Consider the following 22,604-nt stretch of genomic DNA (forward strand, 5'->3'; position numbering starts at 1 on the left):
AGAAGCTTTATATTTGAATTGTCATTAAAAAAAAAGGCCGTCCTGCATATACCTTAGCGGGTCCATACCAGCTTGCTAATCATTGCTAGGCATATTATTGCTGCATTTACTTTATCAGACAGTCATATTATCTGCGCGTTCCGAAAATGGTCAAGAAAGCAATCGACGCGCGGATTCCCGCACTGATCAGAAATGGCGTTCAAGTGAGTCCCAAGTGTGCATTAGGACTCTTTGGTCTGGCCGGTTGGTAACAATTGACTACTTAAATGTAGGAGCGGAAAAGAAGTTTCTTCGTCATTATTGGAGATCATGCGCGTGACCAGTTACCGAATTTGCATTACCTCATAAGTTCGGTTGATATCAAGATGAATAAGTCCGTGCTCTGGGCGTACAAGAACAAGCTACTCGGATTTACAAGGTGCTTCAATATTATTTTTGGTTTAGGACTCTCTAATGAATTATTATGATAGTCATCGAAAGAAACGCGAGAATAAGCTCAAGAAGGAGATAAAGAGGGGAGTCCGCGAAGCTAACTCGGAAGATCCATTTGAGCTTTTTGTGAGTCTCCAGAACATCAGATACGTGTATTATAAAGAGACGGAAAAGATCCTCGGTAACACTTTCGGAATGTGTATTCTTCAAGATTTTGAAGCGTTAACGCCAAACCTGCTCGCCCGAACGATTGAAACAGTTGAAGGTGGAGGCATGGTCGTCATTTTGCTTAAAACTATGACTAGCTTGAAGCAACTGTATACTATGACTATGGATATTCACTCACGATATCGGACAGAGGCTCACGATGACGTTGTCGCTCGATTTAATGAGAGGTTTATATTGTCGCTTGGTTCATGCGAGACTTGTCTCGTAGTCGACGACGAATTGAACGTACTACCAATTTCGGGAGCAAAGAATGTTAAACCATTGCCGCCTGTGTACGAGGATGATGAAGATAGTGATAAAAATCTCTCGAAAGAGGCTCGCGAGCTGAAAGAAATCAAGGCTAGTTTGGAGGACGTTCAGCCAACCGGAGCGCTAGTCTCTGTCACGCGAACCGTTGATCAGGCCAAGGCGGTGACCACGTTCATCGATGCCATAGCAGAGAAGACGCTCAGAAGTACCGTGACACTCACGGCTGGTAGAGGTCGAGGAAAGTCAGCTGCTATGGGACTAGCTGTCGCGGCTGCCGTTTCTCACGGTTATTCCAATATTTTCATAACATCACCCAGTCCAGAGAACTTGAAGACACTATTCGAGTTTATTTTTAAAGGATTTGATGCTCTTGGATACGACGAGCATTTGGATTATGATATTCTTCAGTCTACAGATCCAGAGTTCAATAAGGCAATTGTCCGTGTCAACGTCTTTAGGTCACACCGGCAGACTATCCAGTACATTGGCCCTTCTGATGCCCAAGTTCTTGGTCAGGCCGAACTTGTCGTCATTGATGAGGCAGCGGCTATTCCTCTGCCTCTAGTTCGAAAGCTTATTGGTCCCTATCTGGTATTCATGGCATCTACTATTAATGGCTACGAAGGCACGGGACGATCGCTTTCTCTCAAGCTGATTCGTCAGCTCCGTGAACAGTCACGAACTGTTTCAGTTAAGAAAGAAATTTCCTCTGCCAACGGACCTGCAATCGTCGACCGCTCAGGAAAAGAGTCTACACGTTTCAAGGACAATGCATCTGGTATTGGCAGTCGCACTCTCCGTGAAATCGAGCTGAACGAGCCCATACGCTACGCCCCGGGAGATCCTGTTGAGAAATGGTTGAACAAGTTGTTGTGCCTTGATGCGACTATCCCTCACAGTATCTCATCCGCCGGTGGTAAGAAGAGATTCCCCCATCCCAGAGAATGCCAGCTTTACTACGTTAACAGAGACACTCTGTTTTCGTATCACCCGGTTTCTGAGGCGTTTTTGCACCGCATGATGGCCCTCTACGTCGCAAGCCATTACAAGAACACGCCAAATGATCTACAGCTTCTCAGTGACGCTCCTGCGCATCAGCTCTTTGTACTGCTACCGCCGACAGAAGAGAATGATAATCGATTGCCGGAACCGCTTTGCGTCGTCCAACTCGCACTTGAAGGTGAAATCTCGAAGCAGAGTATCATGAACAACCTTAACCGCGGACAGCGAGCAGGCGGTGATTTGATCCCATGGATTGTGTCACAGCAGTTCCAGGACTCTGAATTCGGTACTCTATCAGGTGCTCGAGTTGTCCGAATTGCCACGCATCCTGAGTACACGAAAATGGGATACGGATCTCGCGCACTTGAGCTTCTGACGGAGTACTACGAGGGTAAATTTGCGCCATTGGCAGATACACGAGATAGCGACGGGGAATCAACGTTGCAGAGAATTACCGACGAGCAGTTGGAAGCTACTTCCTCCCTACAGACTGAACAAATCAAAATTCGAGATTCAAAGACCATGCCTCCGTTGTTACTGAAACTAAGCGAGAAGCGACCGACGCGACTGGATTACATGGGTGTCTCGTATGGCTTAACCTCGCAGTTGTTGAAGTTTTGGAAGAAGGCAGGATTCAGACCCGTGTACCTTCGCCAGACCGCGAATGAGTTGACAGGCGAGCATACCAGCGTTATGATCAAGGTTTTGCCGTCAGGTGGTGCAGAAAGCGAGGTCGAGTGGTTAGATGATTTCACATCGGACTTCAGAAAACGTTTTATTCAGCTGTTAGCTTATGAGTTTAGAGATTTTTCAGCCGTGACAGGATTGTCTGTGTTAGAATCGACTGGAGTCAAGGAGAATTCATATATCAGTAAAAACGATCTTGACGCATTGTTTTCCCCGTACGACTTGAAACGGTTGGAATCCTACGCCAACAACCTACTTGATTATCACGTCATTGTCGATTTACTTCCTCCTATCGCGCAGCTTTATTTCCAAAACAAGTTCCGCGCAATTATATCCGAAGGCACCGAGTTACAAGACCAGGAGGAAGAGGAGGTGAAGCTGTCAGCTATTCAAAGCACTATTCTGCTGGGCATAGGCTTGCAGAAGAAGGATGTCACTGCATTAGAGAAGGAGCTTAATCTACCTAGTAACCAGGTTCTTGCTATGTTTGCTAAGAGTGTGCGGAAGATCTCGTCGTTCGTCCGAAGTATCTTAGAAAGGGAAGTAGAAGCTACCTTGTTCGATGGCGGCAAGCGGGTTGTTGAGAATAGGGAAGTGGATGATGTCGTTGCTCCTGCGGAGGAGGATGAAGAGATTATTAATGGCGAATTGGTCTCCGGATTCACACCTCTGACGCAGCGACTAGCCGACGACTTGGCAGATGCTGGTGCGGAAGTATTGGACGCGTTGAAGGAGAAGCAGAGAGAGCTTATCAATTCTCTGGACTTGTCGCAATATGCTATCGATACCGATCCTGCGGAATGGGAATTGTCGAATAGATTGAAGGGCAGGATTGAGAGTGAGGGTAAAGGCGTGGTCAGCGTAAAGAGCATAAAGGACAAGAAGCGAAAGGGAGGCGATTCTACCGCTACGGAGGTTTACGAACAGGAAATGAGGAAGTTAGAGAAGAGCGGTAAGAAGGGTAAGAAGAGCAGGAAGCATTAGATATTGTGAAAAGAGGACTGGCATGTTTAAAACGCTTCATGTAGGTTGGCTATTTTATATTAGTTAATAAGAGTTAATGGGCCTCTCTCTAATTGGCAATAGTACAAATGACCAAATTCGCTTCATATGCCCGTCAGATATCTATTTACTAAGATGCACACGAGTAAAATTTAAAATTTCCTTCAAGTTATTCCAGGATTTCGACTAATTCGTCACGGTACGAATATCGAAGTTTTGCCAAGACGCTATGGTGGTTAAACGTTAATTCGGTCCATCATATCGCGTTCTGACATATAGACTATAGTATGACCTGTTTGAGGGACTTGACATTGCCTCAATATCAATATATCTGATAGTGATTGTGCTTGTTCGTTGGTTTATTCAAATGTCCTTAGGAATCTGACAGAATTACTAGCGCCTACGAGCAGGATTCTGATGAAAGCTTATATAACAACGAGCATGCCTAAGGGCTTTAAAATTTTTGAATGTACAAATGTTTAAGTTACAAATATAACGAGTTGTTTTCGTATTCGGATTCGCAATAGTAAGCAAGAAGTCGCCAACTGTTCGTATTCGGGTCCACCCCAGCTAGTATTTACACAAGAACAGACACTAGCTGGAAATCGCCGAGAATATTAATCACTACTAATCAACTATCGGGAATCAAAGCTGCTTTACTGGCGGCAAAAAAAATGTTATGCCCGATGCAGTCATGCATTCATACGCTGACCCGGCATTGCGATGCAAACTTAGGTGTTAGCCATGTTGGGGAGTGCGAGCTGAGATATACGCATAATGATCCAGTTCAGCTAGGCATCGTGCTGGCTGCTACCGACGCCATCTGTGCTGAAAACGGCGCGCGCCAGTAATTACCCGCGAGTATCTCATCACAGAATTTTACAGGACCCGAGTCATATTAAGACGCGCCGCACGAGCAGATAAATCATTTTACCACGCAAGGCCACTTGCAGTTCGCAGGCACAGCTGGCTAGCTTGTACAGTACTTTGGTTATAAAATATCGTCGGTCTCGAATTCTTTCTGCGTCAACGAGATCTCCTTATTTTGTACTTCTACGTTTAGGTTGGAGTCTCGAGGTATAGTCTATATATCTCATTCCACGTCACAACATTCACAATGGTTACCAACCCGAACGACGTCTATATTGTTTCCGTTGCCCGTTCTCCAATAGGTAGCTTGCTAGGCAGCTTGTCTTCGCTGTCAGCCACTGATCTCGGTGCGCATGCTGTTAAAGGTAGGTGACCTTGCTATTGCGTACTCTCGGGCTTTAATCTAACATGGCCAAGCTGCTCTTGCGAAGGTCCCCAGTTTGGATCCTTCTGCAGTTGAAGAGCTCTACTTTGGTAACGTCATGAGCGCAAACCTGGGACAGGCGCCCGCTCGACAGGTCGCTCTGAAGTCGGGCCTTGGTGAGCACGTCGTCGCTGCTACGATTAACAAGGTCTGCGCCTCCGGCATGAAGGCTTTCATCTTTGGCGCTCAGACTATTATGACCGGAAATGCTGATATCGTTGTCGTTGGTGGTACCGAATCCATGAGCAACGTTCCTCACTACGTTTCTGTCCGCAATGGTATCAAATATGGCGGTGGTCAGCTCATTGACGGTCTCCAGCGGGATGGTCTGCAGGACGCATACGACAACACATTTATGGGCGACGCTGCTGAGGTTTGTGCTGAGACTCACAGTATTACTCGCGAAGACCAGGATAACTTTGCCATTGAGAGTTACACCCGAGCACAGAAGGCGCACGCAGACGGCAAGTTCGCTGCTGAGATTGCCCCGGTTGAGATCCCTGGTTTCCGTGGAAAACCTGGCAAGACCATTAGCGTCGATGAAGAGGCTAACAACTTGAATGTCGAGAAGTTGAAGGCTGCACGGACTGTGTTCAAGAAAGACGGCACCGTTACCGCACCGAACGCCTCACCACTCAATGACGGTGCTGCTGCCATTTTACTCGTTTCTGCTAGGAAAGTTGCAGAGCTCGGATTGACGCCGATCGCTAAACTCCGAGGATGGGGTGAAGCCGCTCAGGCTCCTGTCAAGTTCACTACTTCGCCCGCTCTGGCTGTCCCCAAGGCTCTCAAACATGCCGGCCTTGAGCTCTCAGACGTCGACTTTTTTGAATTTAACGAAGCATTCTCTGTTGTTGGCTGCGCCAACACAAAAATCCTCGGTCTTTCCGCTGACAAGGTCAATGTCTACGGTGGAGCTGTCGCTCTCGGCCACCCGCTCGGCTGCTCTGGCGCTCGTGTTCTTATCACGCTTACGTCAGTTTTGAGACAGGAGGGCGGTAAAATAGGTGTTGCTGCAATTTGCAATGGTGGTGGTGGTGCTAGCGCTGTTGCTATCGAGGTCATGTAGGAGATTGGCACACTGGCGTGGTGAAAGAAGTAAATAGCATTGATGTACATTTTCGTTAATGGAGTAAATAAGCGCGATTGTTGAGATCGGAAAACTACTGTATTGTGGGATATGGCTTAATTGCATGATGCTGGAATGCTATTATTCATTTTATTCTGTCTTGTATTGCTAGGCTAGTATACAATTGTCACAATAGATTTTAGGGAGATAGTTAACTATCTTGAGCAAAATTAAATAATCGGCAAGTATGAATCACGATGAACTTCATGTCGTCGCCACAACTATTCAAGTTTTTGCGACTAGAGCAGGTGTTTTGAACGATTCCATAGAGAATAGTATCCTTCTATGGCACAAACCTTTTCCGCAATCCAAGGTGTAAGTGCTCAAGATGCCGCACGGCCGGCGGCTTCTTGGGAAGGACGACTGCCCCCTAAACCAACGTCAATCAATTTGATCTTCGATGCAAATCTAGATTAGATTAAGTTAAATTGCCATATAAACAATAGACTTAGTATACACTACGGCAAATGGCAGCTGCGTAGAGCAGTACCACTCGTATGCAGTGTGCAATCACTGGCACTCTGATATGTGGTGTTCATCAGTAACCCGCCCCGCTCTGCTGCACAGTTGTCATGAATCAACGAAGTCAACTCAGTAAATGTGATTGATTCATTTGTCAGATGAGGGCAGCCTATGTCTACATTTATCGAGATTCTCGTTCTGGCGTGGGCCGCGTGGCTGCAAGTTGTCCCGTGAGGTGATTTGTGTCGTCAAGACAGTTGATAGTCACCTTAGAGCAAAAAGAATTTCAACAAATGCTCTTTTCAATGTCCATCAGCGGGAGAGAGCCAACAGGAAAGGTATCAACAAACCTACAGATAGCATCGAAGGCAGACTTTTGAGAGTCATTATCTTAGGGGCAGTGTACTTCCAGCGCGCGGATGTATGCGGTTCGGTTATTGGACTGTAGGCACGTGCATGACTGAGATATAGTACGGACTGGCTGAATGTGTCACATTTGACACCCCTCTGAACTGTTGGTTGTGCTGTTGAATGTTGATTTAAATGTGTGGGTGGTTCTACTTCACAATGTTCCGCGAATGACCAGTCGCAGCGTTGGCAGGGCATAAAAGATGGGAAGCGCGAAGGAAAAAGGCATTTTACTTCGGAAGCGTGAGCGTCGTCCATCTGAAAGGCAGCACGAAAATTTCAGTGGCCATGTCACACATTATTATTGTCAAAAATTGGACCTCACTGCTTCATAGATCGGCCATGAGCATGTGGCCATGAGCATGAGATCGGCTCACTGCTGGTGACATTACTTCCTTGGCTTGGCCGATGCAAACAGTGCTGCACAATTGCTATTTTGGTTCGCAGGGTGCGGCGGTGCGGCTCGCAATGCCACATCACTGACAGGACCTTTGGCTTTCACTGACACAGGGCAACGTACGAACAACCCCGGAATAGTAAGTGTGCAGCAAAAGACAAACTCAGGCGGGCATGGTCGCCTTGGACCCGCGTGCTGCTTCGCGGCTCTCCTCCCTGCACTGCACTGCTACGCTCACTCTGCAACCCGCACGTCGTCTACTCTCGTCCTCTTCTCTGTATTTGACACGTCCACCTTCTAGTCGTTATTCCGAGCCTCCTAGTACTTGTCCGTAGCCGACCTCGTCCTGCCATTGCCTTGGCTATACGTGAAAGGACTTATCCCTCCCTCGGTTCGAGAAGCAAAGTTACGGGTTGGATCAGGTCAGCCAGTTGCAGCCAAACATGTCCGGCATCGCTAGGAAGTCGAATACTATGAAGAAGGTAGTCGTGTGCACAGCAGTGGCTGCATTTCTGATACTACTTCTGTCGGCAGGCAAGGTACGGGTCAGCGAAGTTAGGCGACCGCAAGCCAGTGACAATACTGACCGCCGCTACAGGACAATTCTTTAAGACAATCTGCAACGGTTATAGCCGCTTCTGCGCGAGAGAAGCTCTCTAGTACTGCTACTGTAGCCACTGTAGCAGACGCGAATGCTAGCAAAACTCCAGCTCCTGCAGGGGAATCGATTATCACTGACGAGAAGCCGACGGTGAACGGAAAGCCACTGGAGCTTGAGTTTCTTATTCCGTTGACTTCCAGCCATTTCAACTTCTGCCGATCTTTGTACACTGCTTTGATAAATGACTATCCAAAGCCCACACTTATCAACTGGGGCAAAGTTTATGCCGATGCTCCTCAGGCGCGTGTCAGAAAGATCAATGGTATCGATGAATATTTACATCGAATGCGACCCAACCAATATGCCCTGATTATGGATGGCTTCGATGTCTGGTATCAGCTTTCGTATCACGACTTGATTTCGCACTTCCTCGAGTTATCCGAGTCGAACAATTACGATGTTGCTGTCTTCGGTGCAGACAAGAAATGCTGGCCGAACGAGATAAACTCTCCAGCTTGTATCAACATCCCTGAATCTACACTTCCGACTGACGCATATGGGCCTTGGACTGACGGCCGCAAGCCTGTCGCGAACCCGAGGGAGAGATTCAACTACAATCGCCCCCGTTGGCTAAACTCTGGCAACATGATTGGTCCGGTATCTATTCTCCGTGAAATCTACGACCGTGCAAACTACTCTATCTCTCATGCTCCTCCAGAGGAGGTATACTCTGACCAGATGTATATCGCTGAGGTATATGGCCAGCAAAATCTCAATATGACGGTGGACTACAAGTCCGACCTGTTCCAGACAATGACTTTCTCTCATGCCGACGTCATGTTTGTTGAAGATGATCTTCTCACGTATCCCCGGAAACCACCATCACAGCGTCGCATGCTTGCTTTCAACAAGGTCTCGGGGGCACTTCCACCCGTATTGCACTTCAATGGTCCAAAGAAGGCCATGGATGCTTGGTGGCCGCAGATGTGGTGGTCGCGCGAGCGTGAAAACCCAGAAGTCCTCGAGAAGAGTCGAAAGGTGTATCAGTCTGGCGGTGCCTATACTATTAACGGCGAGTTCTTGTCTTGGTATGATCTCTGCGGCACTCAGGACGTTCATAACCCGCCACCGTGGAAGCCAGAAAATTAACGATGAGTGGTTGGAAGGAAAAAGTTCTAGGTTCGTCGTCGGCAATATCTATAGCCATGACGCGTGTATCTATTGTTAACACTTAAAGTTGCTTTTTGGGAATTCCATTTTATATTTTTTCTATAGAGCTTTAATTTAGGGTCTTGTTGTCTTATCATGCATGTTTTTGTGTTTCTGTCGTCATTTTGTTGCGAATTGGGTCTATTGTCTGACTTTTCTCATCTACGTCGCATATAATACAGGTTTCATTGGCATGGCCTGGCCATGTGTTTTGTATTGCTTCCTATGGGTTTCTCCGTTTTCTTGTCATAGACCACAGATTTATTGTCTCCTGTCCTGCAATGTAATAATTTTATTTCGTGTGATGATCCATTAGTGAGTTCTCTGCGTGCCCCGTTTAAAATCCACTCCTGTAGAAATTGTGCTGCTTTCGCAGCAACGATGACTGACAAGTAATTACTGTCACCGTTGAGTCTTTGGAAGAGTATTCGACACGGGGATAACTGCTAGTAGAATCAGTCCTGCCGTCAGCAGTTAGATTTCGTGGCAATAGACCTTTCCTCGTCGTAGCGTTTATGTGCCTCCTCTTGCAAGGCTAGAAAGCAGCTGAAAGGGAGGCGGGTATAATGAAGTGTGAGCCATAACCTTGGCTATATGTTGCGTCTTATATTTGCTGTGATAACGGGGTCAATGAGTGACTAAATTGATCTTCAATTTTAATCAATCGTGGTCTTCATGTTGGAACAATGACAGTGAATGACCATATCCTTCACAATTAGATAGTTAATTAACGTCCTCTGATTACAGTGCTCTATTCGTATAACAGGCCTGCATTTAGGCGTAGGCGACCTACAGGCCGCAGAACACGCGGCTCAGGTTAGCATATGATTATAGTGGTCCCTGTATATCTCACACGATCCCCTAAACGCATGCCTCTGGTAGATACAGCACCGACCCAGCCAGTTCGCATCACTAAGGTCTTGCAACACTACGTCGTCGGTACTGGCTAGATTGATATATGAGTGACTGCGTGACCGGACATATGCATCGCTGCTGGAGATGTCAGCAAATATATGAGCAAGTTGAAACTTCTTTACGCGGGACCAAGTCTTGCTAAGTTGGCTAGCTTTGACAGAAAGTCCTGATTCAACATATTTCGAAGCAGTTAAGCAAATCATTAAGTATCTCAAGGGTACCTTCTCTCGGTTTCACACACCGTCCTGAATTTATTATGACGAAACTTCTTCACCAGTAGCGCGTGCAGAATCTATCAGAACAATAGTGGCAATAGCGGCAACGCAAAAAGCATCTACATCAAATGGATGTACAGACGGCATTTTTGAATAGAAAGCTTGATGAGGAGATTTATATGAATCGGCCACCGGGATTATCAGAAGGAGCGTTTGTTGTGAGTTGCACAGAAGCTCTATGGATTGAAACAAGCTCCGTGGTGTTGATATCAAGCCAAGCATTACATAACTATATATATTATTATCTAATAAAACTTCTCGTACAATTAGTCCGCAGCTTGCTCCTGTGCCTGGGGCTCAGGTCCCCTCGATTGCTGCCGTTTGTAGAGCTCAGCAAGAAAAGCCGGACTACTTGCTTCTTCAATACCTTTATCATCCCTGTGTATGTTGTACATTAGCCTAAGTACAAACAAAAATCAGTCCCCTAGTACCCACGACGCTTACCTCTTCCGAATAAATCTGGGAAATCTAATACTCAATCCGCGGTCTGATACGATTCCCTGTGCAGCAGAGTAGAGAGGACTTAACGTAACGTCCGCAAATCTAATCTCCCAAACTTCTAAAATTCAAGCTGTATGTTAGCCTAATGCATCTAGAGTCCACGACAAAGACAAATAACCTTGTGGCACCCAAAAATACTCCGGTATGAGTGGTGTTTCAAAATCACCCGGTTTTACACGCATTACATTAATACTATCCTCGTCATACTTCGCCCTAACCTCTTTGTACATCGCATCTGTAAATCCTGTCATGCATTTACACACTGCCTGAAAGATGCCTGTATCGGGATCGCGGACAGCCAGCAACACTGGCGACCAGAAATTCGATTTTCGTCCGTTCCCATGCCATCCGCCTATTGGAACCAAATCTAGCGAGTCTGCGGCAGAATCGTAATCTTTCTTCACTTTCAGCCACGACTCATGGCGAAGATCGGGAGTATATGTAGACAAAAGTGGTTTTGTCCGCTTATTTGTGGCGGTCGTCGTTGGCGTAATGGAGTCGAGCAATTTCACCATTATTCCTTCACATTTTGATTGGATTGACGAATGGAAAAACGTAGATATCGCATCTTGGTCAAGAGGGGTAGCGTCGATACTTTCTGCGTATGCGAACTTATGGGGAGTGGGAGTAAACGAACCACGCAGAAGTTCACGTCGGGTTCGAAACGGACGGTTCAACAAAGACTACAATATCAGTCAGAACTTACACTCCACCTAAACTTATCCATCTATTAATGTTTATACATACTTCGCCATTCAGATACATCAGGTCGAAAACGAATAAACAGACCGTCACAGATATACTGGCTATCTGGACGTCCTTTCGACCACGGTTTGACAAACTTTGGAAGGAACGCAATGCACCCGTGGATTGGTCGACCGCGACAATTTCGCCCTCCAGGATGAAAGATCTGGTGCTGTCCAAAATAACCCTGTGCGATCGCAACACATCAACAAGATCAGGATACTTGTCTGTCATGAGCTGCTATAGCTTAGTAAATCAGTCACCCACGTGAGACGATAGTGGAATCATACTTCGAGATGCCGACTAAAAATTGACAACTTCCCACTCTCATCATAGTGAATCTGTGCTCGCTGGCCGTCGTATCTGAATCATTAGTGTTAGCTTTCCAAATTTCCATCGTAGAGCACCACGGACGTTACATACTTGAATTCGCAGGCAAATTCCGTGTTCTCATTACCAACCTTTAACAACATTTCAGACATGTCCTTCGTAATACTTCCAAGCATCGGTAGAATTGGTATATGCAGTGTCATAGGACATGTTTCTACCAATTTTTCGACGCCAGACTCCAGCAAAGCAGCTACTATATCGTTATAATTAGGATGTCGTGCGTAGCACTGACGCACCACCTCTTCTGCTTTTTGGAGCTTATCTTGAGCACATCCCGGGCCATATTCTGCAAATGTGAAAGCTCGAGCTAAAGCTGTCAACATGGTTGTCCGAACGGCGCCTATTCTTAGCTACGAGTCCACAGTTAGTACAAGTTGACAATTTATAGAGATATGTACATACGTGTTGCACAAATGTTCTCGTGAGGTACCTGACTTCTTCGCCTCTCCCTCTAATAAGAAGTTTTTCCACCAGCTTCTGTTTCAGATCCTGGCTCTTGTTCCCTTTTGCAACTGCTATCTGCACTAAGGTGTCGTATACACCTTTGATGCTCAATCGAGGCGGATCAACAAGGGTACGGACAGACACCTTTGCCTCAAATGCAACATCGCCAATGTCCCCGTATTTGTCGTACAACGTCTTTAGTGCTGGCCCTGATATTCCCGAGACAGTTTTTAGTGCTTTGGATAATATGGATCCCCCGATGCCCAGTTCCAAGTCTGTGTAAGGTGGGCCAATGGCATTAGTAGAAAGCCATACAGCAGCTATGAGAGCCGACTTGTCCAGTAGTATGAGTAGACGTATGAAGTTGGTGAGGCCATTAATGATCTTAATTCGTGACCGAGTGGCATCCACTTGGGTGAAAAGATGAGTAAGGAGGGCGTATGGGGCTGGGGCCAAACTTTTCAAAGCAGACAAATTCTCAAAGGGATCAAACTCTGGAGAGCCCACTGTGAAGTCAACAGTAGTGATCGAGTCATATGTTGCGGCCGTAATCTCTTTGGCTGGTGATGCTGGTAGGATTCCATAGTCTCTAGGGTCGGCAAGGGCGATATTGTTCTCAGATACCTTCAGCGCATCAGTCTCGATATCAGGCAATTCAGTCTTATCGCGTATAGTTAAATCTCCAGGATCCTGTACGACGTCCCTGCCGGTATTATCTATAGCGACATTGAGCTCTTGGTATTCAGCGTCGAACTGAGCCTGCAACTTCCTTGCGAATACTTCGTCAGCGTTTCCATTCACATTCTCAGCTTCTGAGTGGGAGGATCCCGGTAATGCACTTGTATGATCTACCGGTGAAATTTTCGAAGACTTATTCGCGAAGAAGAAGTCTAACGTTCTCTTTGAGCTAGGTGATGATGGGGACGTCGCAATTGTTGATGTTCTCTTGCGTTTTGGAGTCCCACTACCGCCATCTGATGTCCGTTTGGGCATAATTCAATGTCATTTATTTGCTTGAGATGCCGTTTAAACGCTATATTGCGTATCGCTGCCTGACATTTCGGTCTGACGGCAAATGCATGATTAATCACGCCAGAGTGCTCAACCGAATCATCAGATTGAAATCAGGGGTCCAATTAAGGTTTGGCGGTCTGGTTCCAAGTAGTGCGTGTCTCGCGGTCATTATTCAAAACGTTCTATGCTGACGATGTGCCATAATGACAACGGACTGAAAGATTACGCACAAGCATGGGGACAGTAACAGAATATATCAATGAAAAGCTTCCCAGTGTTGATGCCTTGGGAGATCTCGATAACCTTGTGTCCAGTCTAGAGGACCAGCAGGCCATCCTGAATACTCAGGCATGTTCTCGACAACTATCTATTTCTGGAAATAGAAAGGTCTTCATAAAGCTAATCCATAATTAGATCCAAGATATTCAGGCAAAGATTGCAGCTGAGCACGATGCGTTGTTCAGGTCTTCCGACGCAATACTCAACCAAGTGACCGAATTCAGAGCAAGTCATGGAAAATTAAAGGATAGGCTGCTCAATGCGAGCTATCGGTCGCGACCGAAGTTTATGGATGATCTACAAGGCTTGGTTACAAAATTGGAGAAATTTGAACTGGCTAGGGATTATTTTGTAGTCCTCGGTGAAGTCCAGAGAATAAGGTGAGCACCCGGAGCAGGCCAATTTGGCGTGTAGTATATTTATTTGAGCTATATAGCGAGTCAGCAAAAGCGACAATCCTGGATGATCCCGAGTTAGCGCTCCAGACGTACAACGAGCTGGTGAAACTCGTGGATGATGTATATGAGAAAAATCGCGAAGCAGAGGACTCGGCTGTTCATCTTGTCGACTTCTTGTGCCAGTCAAAGGATTTTCTTTGGTTGGAGTTGCGAGAACAACTTGCTACGTAAGTTCTGTATTCAGCTTCGTCACTGTATAGTCCGACTAATTCACTAGTGAATTCCGTGGCTCACTCGACGGAATTGGCTGGCCAAGACGTGTGTCACTGGAAGCTGACTTTGAGGAGTTTATCAGAGCTTTCAATAAACTACTGCAGTTTCAATTTTCCAGTGCCTCAGGGAAAGTAGGTGATAACGACCCACCCGATGTAATTATTGCACTCGAAATTATGACAGAACCTCTGGATTTGCGATTCCGATATCATTTTGAGGGAAATCGAGAAACGAATAAAGTCGACCGAGTATGTATTCCCTGGGATGACGTTTGACGGTGACTTATTACCTATTTAGCCGGAGTGGTTTTTCTCACACTTCACATCCACCGTCGAAGATCACGAGCAGTTTATGGAAACGATTGTTCAGGGGATCCTGGAACAATCATTTTACTTATCAAATCGGGAAGCTCTTCATGAACTCATATACGCATATTTGCCGTCGGTTCGACGGAAACTCAAGACGCTCATTCCAGCGGTCATGCATGAACCTCAGCTGTTTAGTCATTTAATGCTAGAAACAATGAAATTTGACGATCACCTTCGCGACACATATCTTTTTGCTCCTTACGGTCACGACGAGTGGCATGGCATCTATGGCGATATAATGTCGAAGCCCGAATGGTTTGAGGGCTGGCTATCAGTTGAGAAAGAATGTAGGTCTGCTTTGGATTTGTAAGGTTTTTGCTTGTTGACCTCAATTAGTTGCTCTGGCTAGGTATCAGGAAATCATCACGACCCCAGACGCTTGGGTTATCGACTTCGACTCGGTCGGCGAGAGCGAATCCAAACCTACGAAGTCAGCGTTACGATTACGTGATCTACTGGAAACAATCAGTGAACGCTATAGACCGCTGAAGTCGTTTGTTCACCGTATTCGATTTTTAATGGATATTCAGATAGCGATTCTCGACAGCTACCACAATAGAATATCTTCTTCATTGGATGCGTTCGAGTCCTTGACGTCGTCGATCGTCCGAGCAGTGTCAGGTGTCCATGAAGAGGAACGAAAGAAGATGGTAGATGGCCTGGCTGGGATAGAGCGATTATGTCGTGCGTACGGAAGTGCGTATACGATTCGAGACGCTCTGAATGATTGGGGTGACGACATTGTACGTATTGCTTGTATTCCAGATGCGAGTATTATGCTGATGGATATTAGTTTTTCCTTGAGCTCTACCATGAGTTAAACCTGAGAGCATCACAAGGCAAGAAGAAAAAGATTCCCATGGAACTCGAAGGTATCTCATCTAGGCTCCCTGATGGGCTTGAAGAGGACGGAACGATTTTCGACGAAATTATCAAGGCATATGATGCATTGCGGACTAGAGCTGAAAATTTGATTACTAAGCATCTGTCGCGCGAAGTACAGAAGGCTTATAAAAACGACAGCGCCTTCCGACAGTCGGTCAAGTCCAAAGATGGCTTGGCAGCGGACTTATTCAATTCATCGGCAACTATTGCAGAAATGATTGCGTACCTTTCCAGGGCCCTATCACAGCCATCTTTTACGAGAGTTTCCAGAGCCTTGTATCGCTCTTTTAACCTCTAAACCGAGTTATGTACAGTGGAGTAATGTACCAAAGCTGAATAACAGATACATGTAATGTTTGCATGTATGAAAACCGCGATATCACTCACAACTTAAATCTATGACCAACTGACAGATTACTGCTTCGCACGCGCTTACGAAGTCTCTATCTTCCCACCTAATGAGAGCTAAGAGAAATGGCATATGTTCCTCTCAACCCAATTTGAATGGGTGACACCAATACTAATAGCTGCGTTCCGTCAATCGCAAAGATTGTTATATTACCTATGTACAATATTTACTGCCAAGATCCATTGAACGCCAGTTGATGAAGTATACTCCGATGCCTGTAGTTCTCCCTAAAGAACCGCTAAAATAAGCAAAATTCACCGCAACGCTCATTTGGGCAATTTGCCTCGCGCAGCCTGCTTGATTTCATCAAGTACTATCTGGACGAATTTTAGGGCCTTGCTGACCTTTTCATTCTCGGCAGCGCTAGTCTCTGTAAGCTGTTAAATTTTTGTCATAGAGGGTCAAGTATTAGACAGATGACACATACTTAAATTCTGACTAAATCCTGGACCGCCATTTATACTCCGATGAATAGTGCGCACAGCTTGATGAAAAGCCTCGCTCTCAAGTAACTGAAGGAAGTTCAGTACAAGAATCTCGGTCCCGTAAATACATCCGATTCTCACCTTCTGCGTTAAATACCTTTGCAGCATAACCCTCCATGGCATTGTCAATCGTCAGTTCGACTAAGAATACAGACGTTACAGACAGATTGGGAGCTGGGGACAATTCGCGAATGTCGAAAGTAATTAGAAGTTGCTGACGACCATATGACTGGCGGCGCACACCCAACCTTGACAAACCCTTCTGCTAAGCCACAACTTCAATCCGCGCCACATCAATTCCCAGCCTCACGCTCTCGTCTTTGAAGAAACCTACTACTTCACTTGCATAACAATAGCCGTATTTTGATCCCAAATACAGGCATTTATTGGCAGTCGCCTTCACATATTCGATTAGCTGTAAGACTCCTTGCATACTTTCGGAACTGGGAAATAGTACAAGATGGATGACAATTTATACGACGAGTATGTTCTTTGTGGTGTAGGTTATAAAATCAGGGCTTATATTAATCCTTCTACAAGATTCGGAAATTTTATTGGTGACGCAGGTGATTCTGACGCTGAGTCGCAAGGACAAGGACAAGAACAAGAAGAGGACCAGTACAATGAGCAAGCGTACCTCAACCAGGACGATGGATATTCGGAGCCGGACGAGTATGGCGGAGACAATCAGTTAATGGAACTTGACAGTATGTTTTGATGGACACAATCTAGTAGGGATTGTAACGTATTGTTGAAACATGTCTAATGAATTTAGACGAGCCTACAACGGCGGTTGTGCTGCATGAAGATAAACAGTACTATCCTACAGCCGAAGAAGTTTATGGTCCAGATGTTGAAGCCATGGTCCAGGAAGAAGATACACAACCTCTATCGGAGCCTATAATTGCGCCAATTAAAGTGAAGAAGTTTGCAGTCGAACAAACCGATCTACCCGAGGTGACCTTTTCTAGAGAGTATATGATGGACCTCATGAACTTTCCCGAACAGATAAGAAACGTGGCAATAGTAGGACACTTGCATCACGGAAAAACGGCATTAATGGATATGCTGGTCCAGGAGACTCATGACGTCAAAGATCTTGGTGGGAAGCGTCTCGGTGAACAGATCCGATATACAGATACACATATGCTAGAACGGGACCGGGGTATCAGTATCAAGAGTTCACCGACGACGCTACTTCTGCCAAATGGAAAGGGAAAGTCACATTTGTTTAATATTGTTGATACCCCAGGACATGTTAACTTTGTCGATGAGGTCGCATCCTCTATGAGGCTTGTTGACGGCGTTGTGTTGGTGGTGGATGCAGTGGAAGGAGTTATGGTTAACACCGAACAAATAATTCAGCATGCCATGTCAGAACGGTTGCCTTTAGTTTTGGTAGTGAACAAGGTAGATCGGCTGATTTTGGAGCTCAAGTTACCTCCGGCGGACGCATTTTATAAGCTACGATACTGCATTGAACAAGTAAATAAGAGCATCAGGTATGCGCGCTATGGCTTCCTTAGAATATGTTCGTCCTTGCATACTGACTAAGGCTTGAGAAAATATGCCCCTGGGTCAGATGTTCGGCTGTCGCCAGAGAAAGGCAATGTTTGCTTTGCCTCGACCAGCCTTGGATGGTGCTTCAGCCTCAAGTCGTTTGCCCAGATGTATAGTGCCGTCTACGGTAGGTGCGCCAAATTATAAATAAGGCGGTCAAATTATCTGACAATTATCAGGTGGTGTCAGTGTAGATGATTTTGCATTGCGATTATGGGGAGATATTTACTTCAATGCTTCCACCAGAAAGTTCACTCGACGTGGTCTGGAAGCTCATACTAAGCGGACATTCATTTATTTCATTCTAGAACCCCTCTACAAGCTAATCGGACACGTATGTTAACATGGTGTGCTTTGTTGGTGAGTATTCTTCTGACACTCACGGTAGACGCTCAGTGAGAGCGGTGACAGCCTAAAGAAGACTCTCGGTGGACTTGGCATATACCTGACGCCCTCACAATACAAACTGGACCCGAAATCTCTTTTGAAGATAGTCTGCCAGGAATTTTTTGGTTCATCGACTGGCCTGGTGGACATGATATTGGACAATGTCCCATCACCGGTAGATAATGCGGCGACAAAGGTTTGTGCAACTTCATTAAGTCCTGGATTTATGGCACTAAACCATGATAGATCGAGACTACATATACCGGGCCACTGGACTCAGAACTCGGAAAGTCGCTACTGAATTGTGACCAGGATGGGCCCGTAGTTGTACATATCACCAAGCTGTTCAACACGACTGACGCCACGGGATTTTACAGTTTTGGCCGCATATTCAGCGGCACTCTGCGAAGTGGACAACAGATCCGCGTTCTCGGTGAAGGTTACTCTCTGGACGATGAGGAAGACATGGTGCATGCTACGGTCACTGAGATGTGGATACCCGAAGCCAGGTACAAGATTCCAGTTTCTGGCGTGCCGGCTGGAAATTGGGTCCTGATCGCCGGAATCGACATGTCTATAGTGAAGACTGCCACAGTTGTACCACGGAACCTAGCGGACGACACGTACATTTTTAAGCCAATCAAGCATTTTACACAATCGGTGTTTAAAGTTGCGGTCGAGCCCGTTAATCCTTCAGAGCTCCCAAAGATGCTTGACGGCCTGCGAAAAGTGAACAAGAGTTATCCGCTGTTGCAAACCAAGGTTGAAGAGTCTGGAGAACATATAATTCTGGGCACGGGAGAGTTATATATGGACTGTGTTCTGCACGATCTTCGTCGGTTATATTCGGAGATTGAGATCAAGGTTTCAGATCCTGTGACGCGATTTTGTGAAACCGTTGTGGATCAGTCGTCGATCAAGCCATACGGCGAAACACCAAATAAGAAAAACAGAATTTCGATCATTGCAGAACCGCTTGATCCTGATATTGGTGACGATATTGAGAATGGGACAGTCAGTATCGAGTGGCCTGTTCGGAAGATTGGCAAGTTCTTTCAAGAGAAATATGATTGGGACGTACTTGCATCTCGATCCATTTGGGCCTTTGGACCTGAAGATACTGGCCCGAATATTTTGTTAGACGACACATTGCCAAATGAAGTCGATAAGAAATTACTCAACTCAGTTCGCGATTCGATCAAGCAGGGCTTCCAATGGGCAGTTCGTGAGGGCCCCTTGTGCGAAGAGCCTATCCGCAATACGAAATTTCGTATCATGGACGTGCAACTTGCTAGCGAACCCATTTATCGTGGTGGTGGCCAAATTATTCCAACCGCACGTCGAGTGTGCTACTCCTCTTTTATGACTGCATCCCCAAGGTTGATGGAGCCATTGTATTCTGTCTTTGTGACCGGACCAGCAGAATGCTCTGCGGCTCTGTACACTGTTCTTCAGCGGAGACGAGGATATGTGCTTAAGGAGGACCAGATTGCAGGCACACCTTTATTGCATATTGAAGGTCGCATCCCTGTGATCGATTCGTTTGGATTTGAGACTGATCTCCGAGTGGCCACTCAGGGTCAGGCGATTTGCTCGTTGGTGTTCGAAAAGTGGCAAGCCGTTCCTGGCGATCCGCTAGATAAGGACATGACTGTGCCACCACTTCAGTCAGCAAGTGGACAAGCGCTTGCCAGAGACTTTGTTTTGAAGACGCGGAGAAGGAAGGGGTTGAGCGACGAGCCCACGTTTTACACGATGTAGGTCCTGTATAACAGTTTAAAAGTAACGGGTTGTAGAATTGCACGTTTATTACGTTTGTATGATATCAGGGTGTAATATAAAAGAGCTATGGAAAAGCTGAGTATATTTAGCGATGAACGACATTCTGCGTTAACAAACGTGGCAGAGTTCACTGCACGTGACACCAGGATTGTCAAATCGTGAAGTAAACTCTCTTAAGCGAGTTGTGAGTTGTGAATTCTGTGATTCAGTATTTGTGGCCAACACTCGCAGACAATTTGATTCTTGACCGCAATTGAACGGGATGAACTGGTAGGCTCAATTAGATGTCAACCCTGGAGCGCTGTACGGTAATTGGTAATGTTTGCTCGTCCGGCTCCTCTGCCATTTACGAGATCGACGTCTGGACTTGCCTCACGAATTTATCGCTATCATCCATCTTCGGCAATACCGCGGTCGTCGCGATTCGTGACCCCGGCATTAACTGCAGTCCGCGCGCGAGGAATGTCCCTATTTAGTTCATCAGCAAGTGCGACGTCGGGAGCAGCGGCCTCGCTGGCGCTGTCGACTGCGGGGATGGCTGTTGCGACGCTCCATCCCGGCATTCGGAAGTTGATGAAGAACTTGGATGACCTGGCACCGCGATTCTTTTTGAAACGTGGGCAAATCGATATATTAAAAACTCCCGATGAATTTTACACGGTGCTAAAACAGAAAATCGCGTCGGCGAAGAAAAGGGTGTTTCTTGCGACGCTTTATATTGGTACTACTGAGCATGAGCTAATTGATGTTTTGCGCACGGCTTTGTTGAACAATCCAGACTTGCAGGTGTTTCTACTCATGGACGCGCTGCGAGGGACAAGAGAAGCGCCGAATGCCTCAAGTGCGTCACTTATGGCCAACCTAGTGGCAGAGTTTGGCGACCGTGTCGAGGTCAGGCTATTTCATACGCCTAATCTGAGAGGGATGAAGAAGGCAATGATTCCACAGCGGATCAATGAGGGCTGGGGATTACAGCATATGAAGCTTTATGGATTTGATGATGAGATTATTCTGTCCGGGTAGGCATACTATTGGCTCGACGTAATGGTGATAGCGAGTTGATCTGGTGCTAGGGCGAATTTGTCGCATGACTACTTCACTAATCGGCAAGATCGATATTTTCTCTTCAGATCTGCGGATATCACCAATTACTACAAAAGAATATACGACGCCGTCGGCTCCTTGAGTTATGCACTCTCCGCGGATGATTCGCAAAGTGGATTCCGATTGAGCTGGCCATCGACAAATCCAGCTCCAGAGCCCACGAAGCGTGCTCTCAAGTTTGTCAAAGTCGCTACGAGGATCCTCACACCGCTGATCCGGTCCTCACGTACAGATACTTCTGGAGAGCTAGGGCTAGAAGATGCATCGACTGTGACAGTTCTGTACCCCGTTTCTCAGTTTACCCCTTTATTGTCACCGAATACTTCTACAGAATCGCCTGCGATCCAGCATTTGCTAGATGTTGTTAAAACAGATCATTTTTCATGGACCTTTACGGCGGGGTATTTCAATATCCATCCAGACTACCGTGACAAGCTTCTCAGCTCCATGCCAAGGGAAGGCACGATCATTACGGCCGCACCAGAAGCGAATGGCTTTTACAAATCTGCAGGAATTTCGGGATATCTTCCACCAGCATATACTGTACTTGCCAAGGACTTCGTGAAGGAGGTGGCGAGGAGACATAAATCCGATAAAATACACCTGCTTGAGTGGCAAAATGGAGTGCTAAATCAGCCAGGCGGGTGGACATACCACGCGAAGGGAATTTGGATTTCTCCGCCTGAGGCTGACCCCAGTCAGGAGAGGCCTTGCATCACTGTTATAGGATCGTCAAATTTTACGCGTAGGTCACATGCATTAGATCTGGAGTCTAATGTTATCATTATTACACGCGACGAGGAGTTACGGTCGAAGATGTACAATGAGATACAGCACTTAAAACAATTTACGCGGGAAATGAACGAGGAAAATTTTAAGTCGAACGATAGACGGGTTGGATGGGGCGTTAAGGCTGCATTGGCCGTGCTAGGAGGCATGTTGTAAAGTACTAAACTGTATGCGTGTATGAATTATGTGGTGGCGTGCATTTGGCTAGATAATTTTGTATATAGATGATTATAGATCGGGCGTTTAACGACAGAATGGCGATTATTGACAGACAGTGACCGATTTTTGTATCTATTGTCCTGACGTGGATTGTAGCCGCTTGGACCAGTATGCCGTTCGCAAAGCGGGGTCAGCGGTATGCTTGTTTGGTTGTTCGCTGGACAAAGTTAGTAGTTCATTGTAGCAGCGGCGCCCACAATTGCAACGATCGGAAATAGAACTGCTGGAATGTGGCTAAGTGCGAGTCACAGCAGGAGGAGAAACAATATCTGTCAGGCGCAGT

General features: G+C 46.2%; 8 protein-coding genes across 8 annotated transcripts; 6 read left to right on the forward strand and 2 right to left on the reverse strand.

Moving 5' to 3' along the window:
- Positions 1 to 19: 19 nt before the first annotated feature.
- POJ06DRAFT_274478 (GNAT acetyltransferase 2-domain-containing protein) lies at positions 20 to 4,051 on the forward strand. Its single transcript, XM_056189618.1, has 3 exons — positions 20 to 203; positions 273 to 418; positions 471 to 4,051. Exons 1-3 carry the CDS (start codon positions 147 to 149, stop codon positions 3,580 to 3,582), a joined length of 3,315 nt encoding a protein of 1,104 aa, XP_056045686.1. The 5' UTR covers positions 20 to 146; the 3' UTR covers positions 3,583 to 4,051.
- Positions 4,052 to 4,469: 418 nt separating this feature from the next.
- Positions 4,470 to 6,209, forward strand: POJ06DRAFT_249159 (Thiolase, N-terminal domain-containing protein). Its single transcript, XM_056187124.1, has 2 exons — positions 4,470 to 4,826; positions 4,879 to 6,209. Exons 1-2 carry the CDS (start codon positions 4,718 to 4,720, stop codon positions 5,961 to 5,963), a joined length of 1,194 nt encoding a protein of 397 aa, XP_056045687.1. The 5' UTR covers positions 4,470 to 4,717; the 3' UTR covers positions 5,964 to 6,209.
- Positions 6,210 to 7,510: 1,301 nt separating this feature from the next.
- POJ06DRAFT_79993 (uncharacterized protein) lies at positions 7,511 to 9,120 on the forward strand. Its single transcript, XM_056191579.1, has 2 exons — positions 7,511 to 7,829; positions 7,889 to 9,120. Exons 1-2 carry the CDS (start codon positions 7,734 to 7,736, stop codon positions 9,038 to 9,040), a joined length of 1,248 nt encoding a protein of 415 aa, XP_056045688.1. The 5' UTR covers positions 7,511 to 7,733; the 3' UTR covers positions 9,041 to 9,120.
- A 1,412-nt stretch (positions 9,121 to 10,532) lies between these two features.
- POJ06DRAFT_249165 (uncharacterized protein) lies at positions 10,533 to 13,440 on the reverse strand. Its single transcript, XM_056187125.1, has 7 exons — positions 12,328 to 13,440; positions 11,959 to 12,275; positions 11,826 to 11,898; positions 11,539 to 11,772; positions 10,910 to 11,474; positions 10,735 to 10,849; positions 10,533 to 10,668 (listed from the first exon to the last, which is right to left on the reverse strand). The coding sequence occupies exons 1-7, from the start codon at positions 13,360 to 13,362 to the stop codon at positions 10,557 to 10,559; spliced, it is 2,451 nt and encodes an 816-aa protein (XP_056045689.1). The 5' UTR covers positions 13,363 to 13,440; the 3' UTR covers positions 10,533 to 10,556.
- A 129-nt stretch (positions 13,441 to 13,569) lies between these two features.
- Positions 13,570 to 16,344, forward strand: POJ06DRAFT_80058 (TIP-1 family-domain-containing protein). The gene is made up of 7 exons (XM_056191580.1): positions 13,570 to 13,731; positions 13,798 to 14,042; positions 14,099 to 14,287; positions 14,338 to 14,581; positions 14,631 to 14,988; positions 15,038 to 15,444; positions 15,495 to 16,344. Exons 1-7 carry the CDS (start codon positions 13,618 to 13,620, stop codon positions 15,882 to 15,884), a joined length of 1,947 nt encoding a protein of 648 aa, XP_056045690.1. The 5' UTR covers positions 13,570 to 13,617; the 3' UTR covers positions 15,885 to 16,344.
- POJ06DRAFT_266851 (uncharacterized protein) lies at positions 16,262 to 16,603 on the reverse strand (the record flags this gene model as incomplete). The annotated part of the gene is made up of 3 exons (XM_056189190.1): positions 16,262 to 16,365; positions 16,423 to 16,507; positions 16,562 to 16,603. 3 exons carry the CDS (start codon positions 16,601 to 16,603, stop codon positions 16,262 to 16,264), a joined length of 231 nt encoding a protein of 76 aa, XP_056045691.1.
- Positions 16,604 to 16,833: 230 nt separating this feature from the next.
- POJ06DRAFT_249176 (P-loop containing nucleoside triphosphate hydrolase protein) lies at positions 16,834 to 20,309 on the forward strand. Its single transcript, XM_056187126.1, has 7 exons — positions 16,834 to 16,963; positions 17,021 to 17,187; positions 17,256 to 17,982; positions 18,043 to 18,167; positions 18,220 to 18,374; positions 18,429 to 18,623; positions 18,674 to 20,309. The coding sequence occupies exons 1-7, from the start codon at positions 16,941 to 16,943 to the stop codon at positions 20,186 to 20,188; spliced, it is 2,907 nt and encodes a 968-aa protein (XP_056045692.1). The 5' UTR covers positions 16,834 to 16,940; the 3' UTR covers positions 20,189 to 20,309.
- Positions 20,310 to 20,433: 124 nt separating this feature from the next.
- POJ06DRAFT_249178 (uncharacterized protein) lies at positions 20,434 to 22,437 on the forward strand. The gene is made up of 2 exons (XM_056187127.1): positions 20,434 to 21,228; positions 21,283 to 22,437. The coding sequence occupies exons 1-2, from the start codon at positions 20,528 to 20,530 to the stop codon at positions 22,256 to 22,258; spliced, it is 1,677 nt and encodes a 558-aa protein (XP_056045693.1). The 5' UTR covers positions 20,434 to 20,527; the 3' UTR covers positions 22,259 to 22,437.
- Positions 22,438 to 22,604: the final 167 nt, after the last annotated feature.

The sequence above is a fragment of the Lipomyces tetrasporus genome, assembly GCF_029532465.1.
Source record: "Lipomyces tetrasporus strain NRRL Y-64009 chromosome Unknown POJ06scaffold_3, whole genome shotgun sequence".
NCBI lineage: Eukaryota > Fungi > Ascomycota > Lipomycetes > Lipomycetales > Lipomycetaceae > Lipomyces > Lipomyces tetrasporus.

Coding starts and splice junctions, on each gene's coding strand:
- POJ06DRAFT_274478 (XM_056189618.1), top strand. CDS start 147: ATGGTCAAGAAAGCAATCGACGCGCGGATTCCCGCACTGATCAGAAAT. Junction 204..272: donor TGATCAGAAATGGCGTTCAA/GTGAGTCCCAAG, acceptor ACTTAAATGTAG/GAGCGGAAAAGAAGTTTCTT. Junction 419..470: donor AAGCTACTCGGATTTACAAG/GTGCTTCAATAT, acceptor TTATTATGATAG/TCATCGAAAGAAACGCGAGA.
- POJ06DRAFT_249159 (XM_056187124.1), top strand. CDS start 4,718: ATGGTTACCAACCCGAACGACGTCTATATTGTTTCCGTTGCCCGTTCT. Junction 4,827..4,878: donor CACTGATCTCGGTGCGCATG/CTGTTAAAGGTA, acceptor CTTTAATCTAAC/ATGGCCAAGCTGCTCTTGCG.
- POJ06DRAFT_79993 (XM_056191579.1), top strand. CDS start 7,734: ATGTCCGGCATCGCTAGGAAGTCGAATACTATGAAGAAGGTAGTCGTG. Junction 7,830..7,888: donor TACTTCTGTCGGCAGGCAAG/GTACGGGTCAGC, acceptor CCGCCGCTACAG/GACAATTCTTTAAGACAATC.
- POJ06DRAFT_249165 (XM_056187125.1), bottom strand. CDS start 13,362: ATGCCCAAACGGACATCAGATGGCGGTAGTGGGACTCCAAAACGCAAG. Junction 11,899..11,958: donor GAATTTGCCTGCGAATTCAA/GTATGTAACGTC, acceptor CTAATGATTCAG/ATACGACGGCCAGCGAGCAC. Junction 10,669..10,734: donor CCCAGATTTATTCGGAAGAG/GTAAGCGTCGTG, acceptor CAACATACACAG/GGATGATAAAGGTATTGAAG.
- POJ06DRAFT_80058 (XM_056191580.1), top strand. CDS start 13,618: ATGGGGACAGTAACAGAATATATCAATGAAAAGCTTCCCAGTGTTGAT. Junction 14,043..14,098: donor GGTGAAGTCCAGAGAATAAG/GTGAGCACCCGG, acceptor TGAGCTATATAG/CGAGTCAGCAAAAGCGACAA. Junction 14,288..14,337: donor TTGCGAGAACAACTTGCTAC/GTAAGTTCTGTA, acceptor CTAATTCACTAG/TGAATTCCGTGGCTCACTCG.
- POJ06DRAFT_249176 (XM_056187126.1), top strand. CDS start 16,941: ATGGATGACAATTTATACGACGA. Junction 16,964..17,020: donor GATGACAATTTATACGACGA/GTATGTTCTTTG, acceptor TCCTTCTACAAG/ATTCGGAAATTTTATTGGTG. Junction 17,188..17,255: donor TCAGTTAATGGAACTTGACA/GTATGTTTTGAT, acceptor TAATGAATTTAG/ACGAGCCTACAACGGCGGTT.
- POJ06DRAFT_249178 (XM_056187127.1), top strand. CDS start 20,528: ATGTTTGCTCGTCCGGCTCCTCTGCCATTTACGAGATCGACGTCTGGA. Junction 21,229..21,282: donor GATGAGATTATTCTGTCCGG/GTAGGCATACTA, acceptor ATCTGGTGCTAG/GGCGAATTTGTCGCATGACT.